Raw genomic sequence first — 15,338 nt, forward strand, 5'->3', positions numbered from 1 at the left:
TCTGTGATAAAAAGAGTTACATGGTCAAATAGGTTTGGGAAACACTAGATTAATCAAAATAAAAGAGGGTTTTTTGTTTAGTTTTGTGTTTGTTTTTGAGACAGCCTCTAACTCTGTTGCCCAGGACGCAGCGCAGTGGTGTGATCACGGCTCACTGTAGTCTCAACTTCCCCAGGTTCAGGAAATCCTCTCACCCAAGCCGCCCAAGCAGCTGGGACTACAGGAATGCACCATCACGCTGGCTAATTTTTGTATTTTTTTGTAGAGATGGGGTCTCCCTATGTTGCCCAGGCTGATCTTGAATTCCTGGGCTCAAGCATTCCTCCTACCTTGGTTTCCCCAGGCTCAGGGAGCCATGATCGTACCACCGCACTGCATCCTGGGCAACAGAGTTAGACCCTGTCTCCGGGAAAAAAAAAAAAGCCTGTTTTTTTTTTTGTTTGTTTTGATTAACCTAGTATTTCCCAAAGTGCTTGGATTATAGGATTATAGGTGTGAGCCACTGCGACCAGCCAAAACAGGTTCTTTAAGACTTCTCAGAGACCCAAAAATGTTAATAAGTACTAGGAGCCCCTAAATGTGGACTGCATTTCAAGCATTTTCTGAAACTTACTGTTTCCCCTTGAGTCCTCTAGAAACATATCTAAACAAACTAACATTTCAAGGAACATAGCTGGGAAATGCTGCATTGATACAGGCTTCTCATCCTTTTTAAATACAAGTAATTTAATTTTTTTTCAAGATTTCAATTCCCTGTTATAATTCCCAGACCATCTCACACTTTTATTAAAAGACTCTCATTCTAGCTACTTCTCTGTGGTTTTGTATAAGTAAAACATTAATAAGAAAGAGAAATACATTTTGCTCAGTTGAATTTCTCCCTATTCATTTTTCTTCACGTTTTAAGTAAAGAAGAAATCAGCATGGAATGAAGATAAGTTACATTAGGCCCACATTTTTAAATAGTTTTTCTTCCCTCTGAGACAACTGAGGAAAGCAAACCGGCACTGCTCTGAAACCTAGCAGAAAAACTACCCTCGAGTCCTGTGTTTCCACATAGATGTCCAGCTAAATTAAACTGCCCCTTAATTTTCTTTTGCTTTCCCTGAATAAATTAAAAGTTACACGACCCCGGTGATCTCTGGATAGTGAAAAATCACACATTTTATTTTATTCTTTGTTTTTCTTTAGTTTCAGTTTTTGTATAATAAGCATGTGTTACTTTTGCAGTTGGAAAAAATACACCTTACTTATTTTTTCTTTTTTTTTGAGATGGAGTCTTGCTCTGTCACCCAGGCTGGAGTGCAGCGGCGTGACCTCAGCTCATTGCAACCTCCACTTCCTGGGCTCAAACAATTTTCCTGTCTCAGCCTCAGTAGCTGGGATTACAGGTGCCCTCCACCATGCCCAGCTAATTTTTTTATTTTTAGTAGAGACAGGGGTTTCAGCATGTTGGCCAGGGTGGTTTCAAACTCCTGACCTCAGGTGATCCTCCCACCTTCGCCTCCTAAAGTATATCTTACTTCTAACTTCTAAACGGCTTAGTTTGAAAGGAAGAAAACAAATCAGAGGGCACTAAAGTTTAAATCCATCTGCACCATTCTATCAAGATGTGCAGGGAAGTATCAACGACTCTCAATTAAGGCGGGCAAGTCTTTGCAAGAAACTTGCTAAAACTAATTATGTAAAAATTACACGACGAAAAGTTAGTTCTTTAAATAAGCCAAACTCTAAAATTCTCATAAATGCAAAACTAAATTTTATATAGATTTCAACTTAAGGAGACAGAGTGGTGAAACTAACAGAACATCAACAAAACTAGAGTGTGAGCCTTCTTCTATTGGCCCTTACCTCTTTCAGTCCCCTTCCTAGTCTGTAAGATGGGAGAGAACCTACATTATGCATGGTTATTGTAAAGACTGTCTAAAAAACATATTTAAAAAACTCATCGCACAGCGCCTGGCATTTATATAGTAAGTGCTCAATAAACTGCAACTATTGTTATTAAACAATCAGAAATATCCTAAATGCTTCCAGAAGAAATAAAGAAGCATTGTTACTACAGAAATTATATTAATTACTAAGTCAATTTCAACATTTATCCTGATGAAAACAGAATCCTTCCCAGACAGGCAATCCTTGAGAATCCATGACATAATCTGGGCAAATGATTCCAAATCAAATACATTATTTGTCAAAATTATTAAGCAAAATGTAGAAATGCAAAACAACTAAGGATTTAATCACAGCCAGTTATTTAATAAGTCCAAGTTTTACAGACTGCCATCACCATTACTTATGAAAAAGAAGAAATTCAACTATGGGGAAAAAACATGCATCCCAACAAACAAATGGCAATACTAGTAAGATTATGGTGGAAATTACATGGCTTCAGCAGAGGCAGAATGCTTACCTATAAACCAATGATTTCTAAGAAGAAAAACAAAACCAACAACCCCCATTTTTGTTTACCTGGGTGAGTCATGGTAACTGGCTCCTCTTTGGATTTATTATTGTAGATGACTACAGCAACTGCATTGTGGTAAGCGGCCCGTGATATTTTCTCTTTAAACGTGCAGTTTCCCCTCTGCAGCAAGGCAATCCACTGTTTGATATTAGGAGGGACAAAGAACCGGGTTTGTGGATCACAGCCCAGATGATCAGCAACTGAAAAGAAAAAGAAATACACACATTAAAGATAAATAAAACTGACCAAGTCTTTATCAAAGTGTCAACTGCTTTCTGAATACCACCCAGAGCTAAAGCACGTGAAGCAGCTCGCTGCCAACAGAGCTATGAATACATCTACAAACAATACAATGAAGCTGAATCAGTATCTATAGGGAGAGATGCTCCATTGGACGGTTACCTATTATGCAAATTAAAACAATGAAAATTTCTTAACTTTACAGACTGATAAAAAATAAAAAAGGACTGATAATATCCAGTACAGGGTGGTAAAGGGCGGAGGAAGAAAAGGTCAACACAGAGAAACCCAGGTGACTGATGTAACCCTGACACCCTGACTCTTACTCGAAATTCCTGTTCATGTACTAGCCTCTCCACACACCCCCACCACCACTATCCCCACGGTGAGAAAACAGGAGCCTGGACTGGGGGCCAGTGAGGAGACCAAAGTAATCCTTGGTTCAGTTACTAAGTGATCCTGTTGAAATTCAACCATGTTTGAGCAAATTTCTTCATAAATGTCTAAGGAAACTTTAAAAGTTTGGTTTTGGCTTATATTTGAAAGTTGAGGTAGTTAAAATAACATCTAAGTAGAATAAATGTATTATTCCTCTAATTTATGTTAGCAAAAGTCACCCCACAACTCCATATCAAGATACACTTACTGTATCCATCTGTCTAACAGGTTACAAGAAGACACTAAGAATGTTGGTACTACAAATTACATGGCCACTGTTCTAGATTTTTTGGGATAGTTTATTTAAAATACTCATAAGTACATTTAAATCTGTCAGAGTAAGCGCCTCAATTTTTTACTCTGCACATATGGCCATCATGGTTCTGGCATCCTCTGCAAATCTTAAGAAGAAGCCCCCGGCTGCTCTTCCCACTCCCACTTTCACATTTATAACAGGTTCAAATGAGAGAGAAGGGTAGTCCAGAAGGGGAGAGAAGTCACCAAAGGTAGAGTCTGCAGACTGCTGGCACACAGTGGCGGAGGGTGCCAGCCCTGTGCCCTGAGTCAGCCCTGCCGGTCCTCTGTGTGCAGGGAAGGAAGCAAGGAAAGGGAACACGGCACACGGATCTAAAAAGGTGACACCAGAAGTAAATAAATCATAAAAACAAGGTGAGGTGTGGTGGCTCACACCTGTTAATCCCAGCACTTTGGGAGGCCGAGGCAGGTAGATCGTTTGAGCCTGGGAGTTTGAGACCACCCTGGGCAACAAAGTGAAACAAAAAATACAAAAAATTAGCTGGGTGTGGTGGGGCACATCTGAATTCGCAGCTACTGGGGAGGCTGAGGTGGGAAGATTGCTTGAGCCATGATCGCACCACTGAACTCCAGCCTGGGTGATAGAACAAGACCCTGTCTCAAAAAAAAATCATAAAAACATTAAGTATTAATTGTAGTAGATAAAGAGATGACGCCAGTGGGAAAATGTTGGCTTTCTACACACCTGGAAGCACATGCTTAGCAAAAGAAACTAAATGGTTACACTACTTAAATGTAAGGATGTCACTAACTTTAGAGAACTATTACATCTACCATTCCCATTTAAATATCTTTCCCCAAATTTTCTTTCAATTATTGTGGTGAGAGACTGCACCAAGAGTGTATTTGCTACCAGAGGTCTCCTAATACATGAAATGGAAGATGAATGTTTTCACAATTTTTCATGATTGATATTGTATACAACCATTACCTACCCTTTTCCTTAAAAGGTTTCTGCACTCTGAAACTTTAACCCTTCCTCAATCAAATTAAACGGGGATAGAAGCCTATGTCATGATTTTAGGAGTCAACTATTGAAAGACACAGACGATGAATTATAAAACTTTAAAATCCTGAAACAGATTGTTTACTTTCATCACTATCTGTTTTACCGATAATTATGCTGTAAAATAAAAGCAGCTCAGTGACCTGTTAAGATAATCTCCTCTTAGAAAAATGTCTAATACTGTATCTAAACAGAATAACCAAAGAACTGGTTTTAGGTGTTCTGTTTGTTATTTTTCAAAACATACTGCTGCACAAACCCTGGAAGAAAACGCAAAATCAAGAATATCTAAAGTGATGTGTACCCTTGCCTTCTGTGCAACACATTTAATCATTTGTCTGTGACTTATCTCTTCTTCCCTGTGGTCTCGCATACATGTACAACGTAGTAAAGAGCAAACAACATAGTTATGGAATCAGCAAGACTGTGCTCCAAGTTCTAGATCAACTGCTTACTAGCTGCGTAACCCTCACAGGTTACTGAAATTCTCCCATCTTTAATTTGTACTTATTTATAAAAATTTAGATTTCACAGAGTTTTACATGTGAAAAAGCCAACAGTAATTCTTTCTGGCCAGGCGTGGTGGCACACACCTGTAATCCCAACACTTTGGGAGGCCAAGGTGGGAAGATCACTCAAGGCCAGGAGTTCAAGACTAGCCTGGGCACATAGTAAGACCCTCATCTCTACACAAAATAAAAAACAAAAAAATTAGCTAGGCATGGTGGCACGCACCTGTAGTCCCAGCTACTCAGGAAGCTGAGATGGGAGGATCGCTTGAGCCCAGGAGTTCAAGATTACAGTGAACTATGATCATGCTGCTGCACTCCAGCCTGGGTGACAGAGCAAGACTCTATCTCTAAAAAACAGTAATAATTCCTTCATTCTTCAATGCCTTAAAAAACCTCTTTCCTTTTGTTTGTTTCACTGACATTCATCCTGCTGTCTTGGTGATCCCGTTTGGTCCCCTTGGGAGTTTCTGTGCCAAAATATGTGAGCTACTCCACGCTCAGCAGCACCCCACAATCCTCTGCTCTTAGTAACCACCACTCACAGATCCCAAGCCTCATCTTCTTTACACCTCTTTCCTTTTGACAGTGTCACAGTCCACTCAGAAGACAGCAGTTCAGTAATATTCATAATGTTCTAAGAACGAAAAGACACAGCAAGGGGTGCAACCACGGAGCAAAAGTTATCAAACATACTGCAGGGGGACTTTAAAACTCTCCTAAAGGAATCCGGCCCACTGAGAACAGATTCTATGAACAACAGCATGATCAAAACAAATCCAACAACAGCCTGTATAAGCAAAAGAATGTTCCTGTTTCCCAAAATTCATCTAATCATCATCCATAAAAGGTCTCTGAAAACATTCATATTGGTAGTACAATACAAAATAAGCAAGGATAGGAAGTTTCTGTTCAAAAAAGTGGTATTTATTATTCAGAAGAAAATAAGAGGTTTTCATAAACAGGAACTTAATACTGTAGTATACTCATTCTACCTAGTTATTCCCTCCTGTAATTAAGAAAATATAAATAATGAAAACAACAGCTCTGTAACAACTTTCCAAGACTGATGACTATAATTAAGTAGTATTACTCCAAAATTTAATACCAGTTGTTTACACTTGAGCAATTTATTAAGTGAAAACATATTATGGTGTAAAGTATCTGTATAATTATGAGCCTTTAAAATTTGTCAATAGCAATTCTGTTAAAATTCAGAATAACTGTACTTCTGTTTTTCCTACCTGCCAAATTTTATAAGACGATACTATCTCTGAATTATTTGCATTTATTAATTATAGAGCCAGGAAAAACTTATTAGAGGTTCTGATAAAAATTTCAAGACAGATAATACAAAATATTTTACTATACAACTTAAATTTTTTTTTTCTCTAGGGCTTTTCCTGCTGAGTCCAAAAATATTAAAAGTAAAGAGACTTATTTACCTCTTGACAGGAACCAAACAATTATAATTATGGGCTCCTCACCTCAATGAATAGTAACTTATGTGCTCAGCAACATGCTAAGTACCAAAGAGAGATACAATGTGGCAAACGCCTTGCTCTTGACTCTTAAAGAGCCACCACATGGCCGGGTGCGGTGGCTCACGCTTGTAATCCCAGCACTTTGGGAGGCCGAAGTGGACGGATCATGGGGTCATGAGTTCAAGACCAGCCTGACCAACACAGTGAAACCCCATCTCTACTAAAAATACAAAAATTAGCTGGGCATGGTGGTGGGCGCCTGTAATCCCAGCTACTCGGAAGGCTGAGGCAGGAGAATCGCTTGAACCCAGGAGGCGGAGGTTGCAGTGAGCCAAGATTGTGCCACTGCACTCCAGCCTGGGCGACAGAGGCAGACTCCGTCTCAAAAAAAAAAAAAAAAAAAGCCTGCACATTTACTGAGGCATCATAATTGGCACCAGCACAGAAGCTGACGTTAGAGGGTGCCAACACGAAGTGCACTTAAGAGACTGAAGGAGGGAAGAAGGCAGGATGATGGTCAAGATTTAGTGTTACCTGGAGCCCACATGGAACCCCTGAAACTTGCCCAGGCAGGAAGGAGGTGGATACGTAAGTTCTCAGCATAAAAACACAGAACAAAGACTAAACTCTTCTCTTGAACTCTTGTAAAATTAAGTAAGACGATATGTAACAGAGCCTACAACACTATACAAATTTAAGAAGATCAAGTTCAGAAAAGATCTCATTTGCAATGAGAGAAGGGGAAGAATTTTCAGGTAAGAATAATATGTAAATATTTAAAGGGCTGTAGGAATGAAATCTCTCTTCCACACCCTACTGTGTCCGGAATTGGTGGGTTCTTGGTCTTGCTGACTTCAAGAAGGAAGCCGCGGACCCTCACGGTGTTACAGTTCTTAAAGATGGTGTGCCCGGAGTTTCTTCTTACTGGTGGGTTCGTGGTCTCGCTGACGTCAAGAGTGAAGCTGCAAACCTTCTCAGTGAGTGTTACAGCTCATAAAGGCGGCACGGACCCAAACAGCGAGCAGCAGCAAGATTTATCGCAAAGAGGGAAAGAACAAACCTTCCACAGGGTGGAAAGGGACCCGAGCGGGTTGCCGCTGCTGGCTGGGGCAGCCTGCTTTTATTCCCTTATCTGACCTCACCCACATCCTGCTAATTGGTCCATTTTACAGAGAGCTGATTGGCCCATTTTGACAGGGTGCTGATTGGTGCATTTACAAAGCTTGAGTTAGACACAGAGTGCTGATTGGTGCATTTACAATCCTTCAGCTAGACATAAAAGTTCTCCAAGTCCCCACTAGATTAGCTAGACACAGAGCACTGACTGGTGCCTTTACAAACCTTGAGCTAGACACAGGGTGCTGATTGGTGCATTTACAATCCTTTAGCTAGACAGAAAAGTTCTCCAAGACCCCGCCCAACTCAGGAGCCCAGCTGGCTTCCCCTAGTGGATCCCGTGCAGCGTGCCCACACTCCTCAGCTCTTGGGCGGTCGATGGGACCGGGCGCGTGGAGCAGGGGGCAGCGCTTGTCGGGGAGGCTTCGGTGGTGTGGACGGAGGGGAGTGGGGCTCAGGCATGGTGGGCCCTGCCCCGTGGGGAAGCATCTGAGGCCCCGCGAGAATCTGAGCACCGTTGACCGCGGCGCCCACGGGCCCGCAGTGCTGGGGGACCTGGCGCACCCTCCACAGCTGCTGGCCCAGGTGCTAAGCCCCTCACTGACCGGGGCAGGTGCAGAGCCCGCCAAGCCCGCGCCCACCCGGAACTCGAGGGCCAGCCTCGGCCAGCCCAGAGAGGGGCTCCCACAGTGCAGTGGTGGGCTGAAGGGCTCCTCAAGCGTGGCCAGAGCAGACGCCAAGGCGAGGAGGCACCGAAAGCAAGCGAGGGCTGCTAGCACGTTGTCACCTCTCACCACCAGTCTGAAACTCTCTTCCTCTTTGATTCATTTGATTTAGTAAAACCTCATTTCTTAGAAATGTAAACACGCCACATAAGAAGCACTCACCATGTTATGGTGTAGGCTAATGGTTTCCTTCTTACCCCTGAGAGGTAAGTCTGCTGCAGGGGCAAAAGTGATAGCCTAGGACAGTATTTTTCTGCAGTGATGGTCAAAACAGGTGGCCGCACAGCACAGTGGCAAAGATGTGCCTCTCCCTCTCAGAGCCTGTGTGTGTCACTTCATCCTCCTGAAATGCCAGTCCCACCACTCTTGCTCGCCACCTTCTGAGCCTCAGGATTCCGCCAAAATGTCTTCTCCAAAACGCTTTCCCAGCCTCCTAAGACTGAGTTGGGTGCTTTTTTCAAGTTGCCATGGCACCCTCAGGTTACATCCATCTTGGCATTTATCATACTGTATTAGTAACTGGCTGTTTACTTCTGAGGCTTTCCTTCCGGAATATGAGGTCTAGCATCTCCTGTGAATATGTCTGGCACATAGATGTTTAACATGCTCAATGAAGGAAAAGGGGAAAAATGACAGGGAAATTAAGCCAAAACTGGCATTAAAAAAAAGTTTGTGGCAAAGAGCTCTCTGTTTCACGTGGTAATATCCTGACTACGGTAATGTTCTATCAGTTGCTTCCTACAAAAGAGGTAAAAATAAAAATGAGACTAGTTACTCCGGATTTAGATTCCTCCATTGTCAGCTATGGTCTGGTTGCTTTCCTACTCTTGAATTAGATTATAATTTCTTTATTCTTTAAATTTCCTGCTTCTACCCTATCTTTCCTTATTTTCCTTTGTCAAATTCTAATTTTATGATTCAAAGAAAAAAATACAATTCATCATTTCTGTTATCAATTTCTTAATTTTATTTTTAATGGCAGCTACTGGACTTAGGTCGAGCCTTCATTCTCTTTATCCACTTCCATGGATATAACTTATTATCTTACTGCTTCTACACTTTCACTTAAACCTAACATTTCTTTTTATTACTTAGCTTCATTGGGTGTTTAGTCTTATTGAAAATGTTTTTTTCTGGCCGGGCGTGGGTGCTCATGCCTGTCATCCCAGCACTTTGGGAGGCCAAGGCAGGCAGATCACCTGAGGTCGGGAGTTCAAGACCAGCCTGACCAACATGGTGAAACCCCGTCTCTATTAAAAATACAAAATTTAGCTTGGCATGGTGTGCAGGCCTGTAATCCTAGCTACTCGGGAGGCTGAGGCAGAAGAACTGCTTGAACCTGGGAGGCAGAGGTTGCAGTGAGCCGAGATTGCACCATTCCACTCCAGCCTGGGCAACAGAGACTCTGTCTCAAAAAATAAATAAAATAAATCTCAGGCCACTCTTTGTTCTCCAAACTGGCCTGCCCCAGCTGAGCGCTCTTCTCTCTCCACTCCCACGTCCCACTTCCTCCAGGCTTTCCTCCTCCACTACCACAGTCATTCTTTGGGTCTTTACTGCCTCTTCTTCCTCCACTCGAACCTTCAATACTGACGCTCCCAAGTACTCTGCCTTCCCTGGCGTGGGCCCAGAACTCTCCAGGGCTCATTTTCACCATGTCAACAGCACACTTTTTTTTTTTTTATTGGAACAACAATGCTTACTAACATCTCATGCTGAGCAGCCCTCCTTTGAGAAATTATTTTTCATTTTTACTTACATGAACCCAGTTTCCAATAGACATAGCTAAATCAGGTCGACAGCATGCTAAGAATCGGGAGAGGAAAATGGAAAATTACACACACAGAAGGGAATTCATTCCCTTCCATTCCAAGCAAAAACTCTGCCTTGACTTGATGAGTTAACAGGAGTTCTTCACAGATTCAACTGGTTTACATGGAAGGGGCATGGAAGGGAGTCTGTAGTCCAGTTTATGGCAAATCACTCTCTATCTAATTTGTCTGTTTCCAGGTTGCTCTGCCCTGCTTCTAGGCTAGAGGATTATATTATATCAAAGGCTACAGGATAAACCTCCGAATCTAGGCAATTTCTGCTTGACTCACATAGGAAGAACCAGTGTTCCATGTAACAAAATCAGTGACTTAGATTGATTAAAAATAATGAGGCCAGGTGCGGTGGCTCATGCCTGTAATCCCAGCACTTTGGGAGGCTGAGGTGGGAGAATCACTTGAGCCCAGGAGTTCAAAGCTGCAGTGAACTGGGATGGCACCACTGCAGTCCACCCTGGGAGGCAGAGAGAGAGAGATGCTATCTCAAAAATGCGGGGAAGAGGGAATTTATCCTGTCTCAGAACAGGGCCGTATTTTGGGTTGAAGAATTCAGCACCTCAGCAGTGTCACCAGGATCTGGTTCCTTTTCATCTCTTCCCGTTGCCATCCGTAGCTTCAGCTTCATCCTAAGAGTCCCCTCTTTATCTAAGATGACTGCCAGCAGCAACTGGAGTCACACAGCTCCCTGTTCATATTCAGTGGGAGACAGAAAAAGCCAACCCTCCAGGTATGTAATTTAAGCTCTTCACTTCTGTGCAGCTCACCCGAGGTCATTTATCCTTCTGTGCTCCACACCCTCTTCTGGGACTCAAACAGGTGTCACTTAAAGCATGTGGCTGTATGGAAGTGACCATAGACGCCTGAATTACGTAAGCTTTCTGTTTTCTGTTTTAAATCAGCAGAGGCTGCTAGGCAATTAGCAGCTCATTTCAACCTCAAGGTGACCTTATAGAGTGGCTCTTAATTCATCAGAATCCACACTTGGCAATTCAAACCCACCAAAAAGACAAAACCTAAAAAGAAAGCTTCTTTGGTTTCCAAGCGCTTTGACACAGGGAGACAGCTAAGGTACCAGCCCTCTGCCTCCTTCCCTCACTCGAGGGAAACGCGAGCTATTTGGGAGTGGAGAGCCCCACCTGAAGATCAGCAGCTACAGCAGGCGTTCTTCACAAGGTTCCGGGGATAGAATTCAGGGCTGAGTGGCATTTGGATGAGGGGAAATCATCTTTATTTCTGCTAAAATCTAACTGAAATCTAGCATTTTCTTTATTTATAAACATAGATAACAAACCATCTGTAACTCTGTAACCAGCGGCAACCACGTTACAGTTATTGCAAATACTGCAAAATACTGATAAGGTGATTAGGCCCACCACTGAATCCTGTTCCTAATGTTAACTATACAAGTATTACCATGTCACAAACATGTTAAGTATTTTAAATACTTTGATACATTGTTTCAGTATACTTGGTTTTCTTTAATCCTATTTACTCCTGCACTTAACACTATTCTGAGAAGCAGCCCACAGGTTAAATCAGACTGCAAAAGGAGTCTCAACTGCCAGGCTTAGTCTATTTGCATATGTATATGATATATTTGAATTCATCTCTATTATTTTACTGTGTTCTTATTTATTCTATTTTTCTAAGCTTTTTTATACTTTTTTTCCCTCTCCTTTCTGCCTTTGAATATATTGACCAAATTTCATTTCCCCCTTTTCCTCATCTATATATTCAAGTTCTGTTTTTTTAGTGACTACCCTTAAAAGGTTAACATGCATACCTGATAAAAGGTCTACAATTAATCAGTACCTCTATCCTCCTCCTGAATACCTCAAGGCTCTCAAATATTAGTTTCCTAGGGCTGCCAGAACAAAGTACAGCAAACATGGTGGCTTAAACAACAGAAATGTATTCTCCCACAATTCTGAAGGCCAGAAGTCCAAAATCAAGGTGTAGGCAGGGCCACTCTCCCTATCTCTAGCTCTATCTAGTTATTTCTTTATACAGATATGTAGATACAAAGGGATTTATTATAAGGAACTGGCTCTGGCAATTATGGAGACAGACAAATTCCAAGCTCTGCAGGGTGAGCTGGCAGGCTGGAGACCCAGCAGAGTCGATGGAGTTCCAGGCTAAAGACCAGCAGGCTCCGCACCCACAAGAGTCAAAGGTCTCAGCTGTAAGGCAGTCAGGCAGAAGGAAACCCCTCTGACTCCAGGGAGGGTCACTTTTTTGTTCTATTCAGGCCATCAGTGGAATGGATAAGACCCACCCACATTATGGAGAGCAATCTGCTTTATTCAGTCTACCCATTCAAACGTTAACCTCGTCCAAAACCACCCTGACCGAAACACAAGAATTCTCTCAGGATACTGTCTGACCAAGTATGTGGGCACCTGTGGCCCAGTCAAGGTGACACATAGAATTCACCATCACAGTCCTCCTCACAGCTCACTTTTTTCCTTCTGTGTTCCATTTCCCTCCTCCTTATTCAACATCCTTCAGAAGTTCTTTCAATGAGGATCTGTTAGGTAAACTTGTATTTTACATCTGAAAACATCTTTCTTTTGTTCTCATTCTTGAGTGACAGGTTAATTAAGTAAAAAATTCTAGACTGTTAATTTTCTGTCAGCACTTCGGGGCTGTTATTCCACTGTCTTTTTTTTTTTTTTTCCTGGAGACAGGGTTTCACTCTGTCGTCCAGGGTGGAGTGCAGTGGCACAATCAGAACTCACTGCTCAACTTCCTGGGCTCAAGTAATCCTCCCACCTCAGCATCCTGAGTAGCTGGGACTACAGGCATGCAGCACCATGCCTGGCTAATTTTTGTATTTACCCCAACATGGGGTCTCACTATGTTGCCCAGGCTGGTCTCAAACTCCTGAACTCAAACAATCTGCCCACCTCGACCTCCCAAAGTGCTGGGATTACAGGCGTAAGCCACCAAACCTGGCCAATTCTAGCACTTTTAAAAAGTAAACTAAATGTGTTTCTTGTTTTTCTCCTAATTGACAATTTTTACAATTATCAATTATAAATAAATTGTAAATAAAAAGGTGATAAATTATTACAACAAATTATCACCTTTTTGTATAGAATTTTTAAGAAGGTGGCAGCAAAATACCTTCTGGACACCTAACTGCTGGATGCCGCAGTCCACATGGCAGGAATGTCCTAATAGTGGAACTGCCAGCAAACGCACTTGTCAGCAGCCGTCCATCATGGTTTGTCTGCTCAACTTAGTTACTATACATCTCAAATGGATTTTGATTATTTTTTACATCCTTAGAACGCAAATATATCTGTTGGATGTTCTCCATGACATAATAAAAAGCATCTTAAGAGTAAGTTTAAATGACGGCTAATACAAATCACTTCGCATGAAAAATCAATTTCAAAAATAATAATAATAATTTCTATTACAAATGATGCAACAGATACTTCATGCAAGAGAGATGCTACAGATCTAAATAACTGAAAATTAGAGCTCAGTCCTCATACAAAGTTGGTGTCACAGTGCAATATAAGTGTTGATTATTTATCCACATCACTCTTCGTTCCACAAAGGAATTATAGTACTGAGTACAACTCTTCCCGAGGCTCTCTGTTCTCTTGGCTCCTATCCATCATGTTTTCCTCCCACCTCTCTAACTATTCTTTCTCATTTTCCACTGCTAGACCCTCGCCAGGGTCTGTCGTAGGCCCTCTTTTCTCAGTGGGCAGTATCATCCATTCCCTGCCTTCAACTACCACCTATGTGTACATCATAATCGAAATCCAAATCTCCCTCTTGAGCTTTTCTGTTTAATATTCACCTGCCTGCTTGACATTTCTCCATGAATACTGAGCAGTCCAAACTTATTAGCTTCCTCTCACATGTAGTAGTTCCTCTCACATCTCTTTCCAGTGTAGAGTTCTGACTAACAGCATCATCTACTGAAACACAAAGGACTAAAATTCCTGTTGGAAACCAAGTGGCCATATGGAGACTCAACTTCCCACTGCTGCTGCCACTCATAGGGACACAAGGACACCACCCTTGATCCAGAGCAGCGCCTGAAGGCATTACTAACTCTTGGGCAAAAAAGAATGTGGGAGCAAGCTTGTTTTATTTCCTCACTTCTTTCTTCTAGTATGAGTATTTCCAGTACTAATGACTCGATGCAAGGACAGTAATGACAAAGACTGGGCTATCTGGACCATAATTTAAAATGTAATGACAGGCCAGAAGCCACACAGCTCACACTAACGGGAAGAAGCCATCTGTCCAGCGACCAAAGGACTTTAAGCTAAATTGGTGAGGAGGGAGGGAGGAAGAGAATACAAGGGAAATCATAAAATCAGTCCCTACGGAGGATTACAGAAAAAGAAAGACTGAGAGAGATTGCTCACCTGAGAAAATGAGAAGAGGTTTAAAGTGTTCATAATCTGAGATCTCCATAAACCAATAAATACGAGTAATAAGAAAAAACCTTAAAGTTCACCTTAAATATAGAAAATAATCAGTGACACCTGTTGAGGCAGGTCTCAAGATTGGCCTATAATGATGGAAAGCACACTATTATTCAGAGAGAAAAAAAGTAACTTATGTCAAGATAACGTATGTCCTTCAAGGAATCCCAAGTAAACAGAAGCACTCAAAAACACCTCTGAGAGGCAGAAAGCAAAATTAGACTTCGATGCGAGAGCATGCCGAGGTCAACTGGCCAAATGGAGTAAAGATAAAGGTTAACAGATCACAAAACTGGCAGACAGGATAGGGTACAGACAGGGATTGCAACCACCTACAGAGCTGCAGAAGAGATCTCACCCCTCTGCTTCCATTCACTTCGCCTCCCACAGGACAGTGGCCAGACATAACCGGGTGAACAGCTGCCCAAACTCAATGCAGGCCCCGAACAGAAGTGACAAGTCACAGAAGAAAGCAACGTATCATTTCAGAGTTTACAAAATCCTGGGCAAACAAAGCTGAGTAACAAATCATCTTGATGAGAAAGAAAATGGCACATTATATGAAGAAAGCAGCAAGAACACACCAGACAAATTAAGCTTTAAGGAGGACTCAAACAAAACCTGAAAAGGCAAACACAAGATGATGGTACAGGCTTATACAGCTTTTCTTTAAAAAGCCCAGAAAGTTGAAGGTTGCCAGTAATGACAGGAACAAGCAAAGCTGCTTCTCACAAGTTTTATTATTTTTTTAAGTA

General features: G+C 42.0%; 1 protein-coding gene across 1 annotated transcript in view; it reads right to left on the minus strand.

Moving 5' to 3' along the window:
* Positions 1-15,338, minus strand: part of RNF130 (ring finger protein 130) — a 115,281-nt gene that overhangs the window by 81,475 nt on the left and 18,468 nt on the right. Inside the window, exon 2 of the mRNA XM_054488192.2 lies at positions 2,473-2,667. Coding sequence (XP_054344167.1) covers positions 2,473-2,667 — 195 coding nt within the window. The remainder of the gene's footprint in view (positions 1-2,472; positions 2,668-15,338) is intronic.

Source organism: Pongo pygmaeus, chromosome 4 (assembly GCF_028885625.2).
Source record: "Pongo pygmaeus isolate AG05252 chromosome 4, NHGRI_mPonPyg2-v2.0_pri, whole genome shotgun sequence".
NCBI classification, from domain to species: Eukaryota; Metazoa; Chordata; class Mammalia; order Primates; family Hominidae; genus Pongo; species Pongo pygmaeus.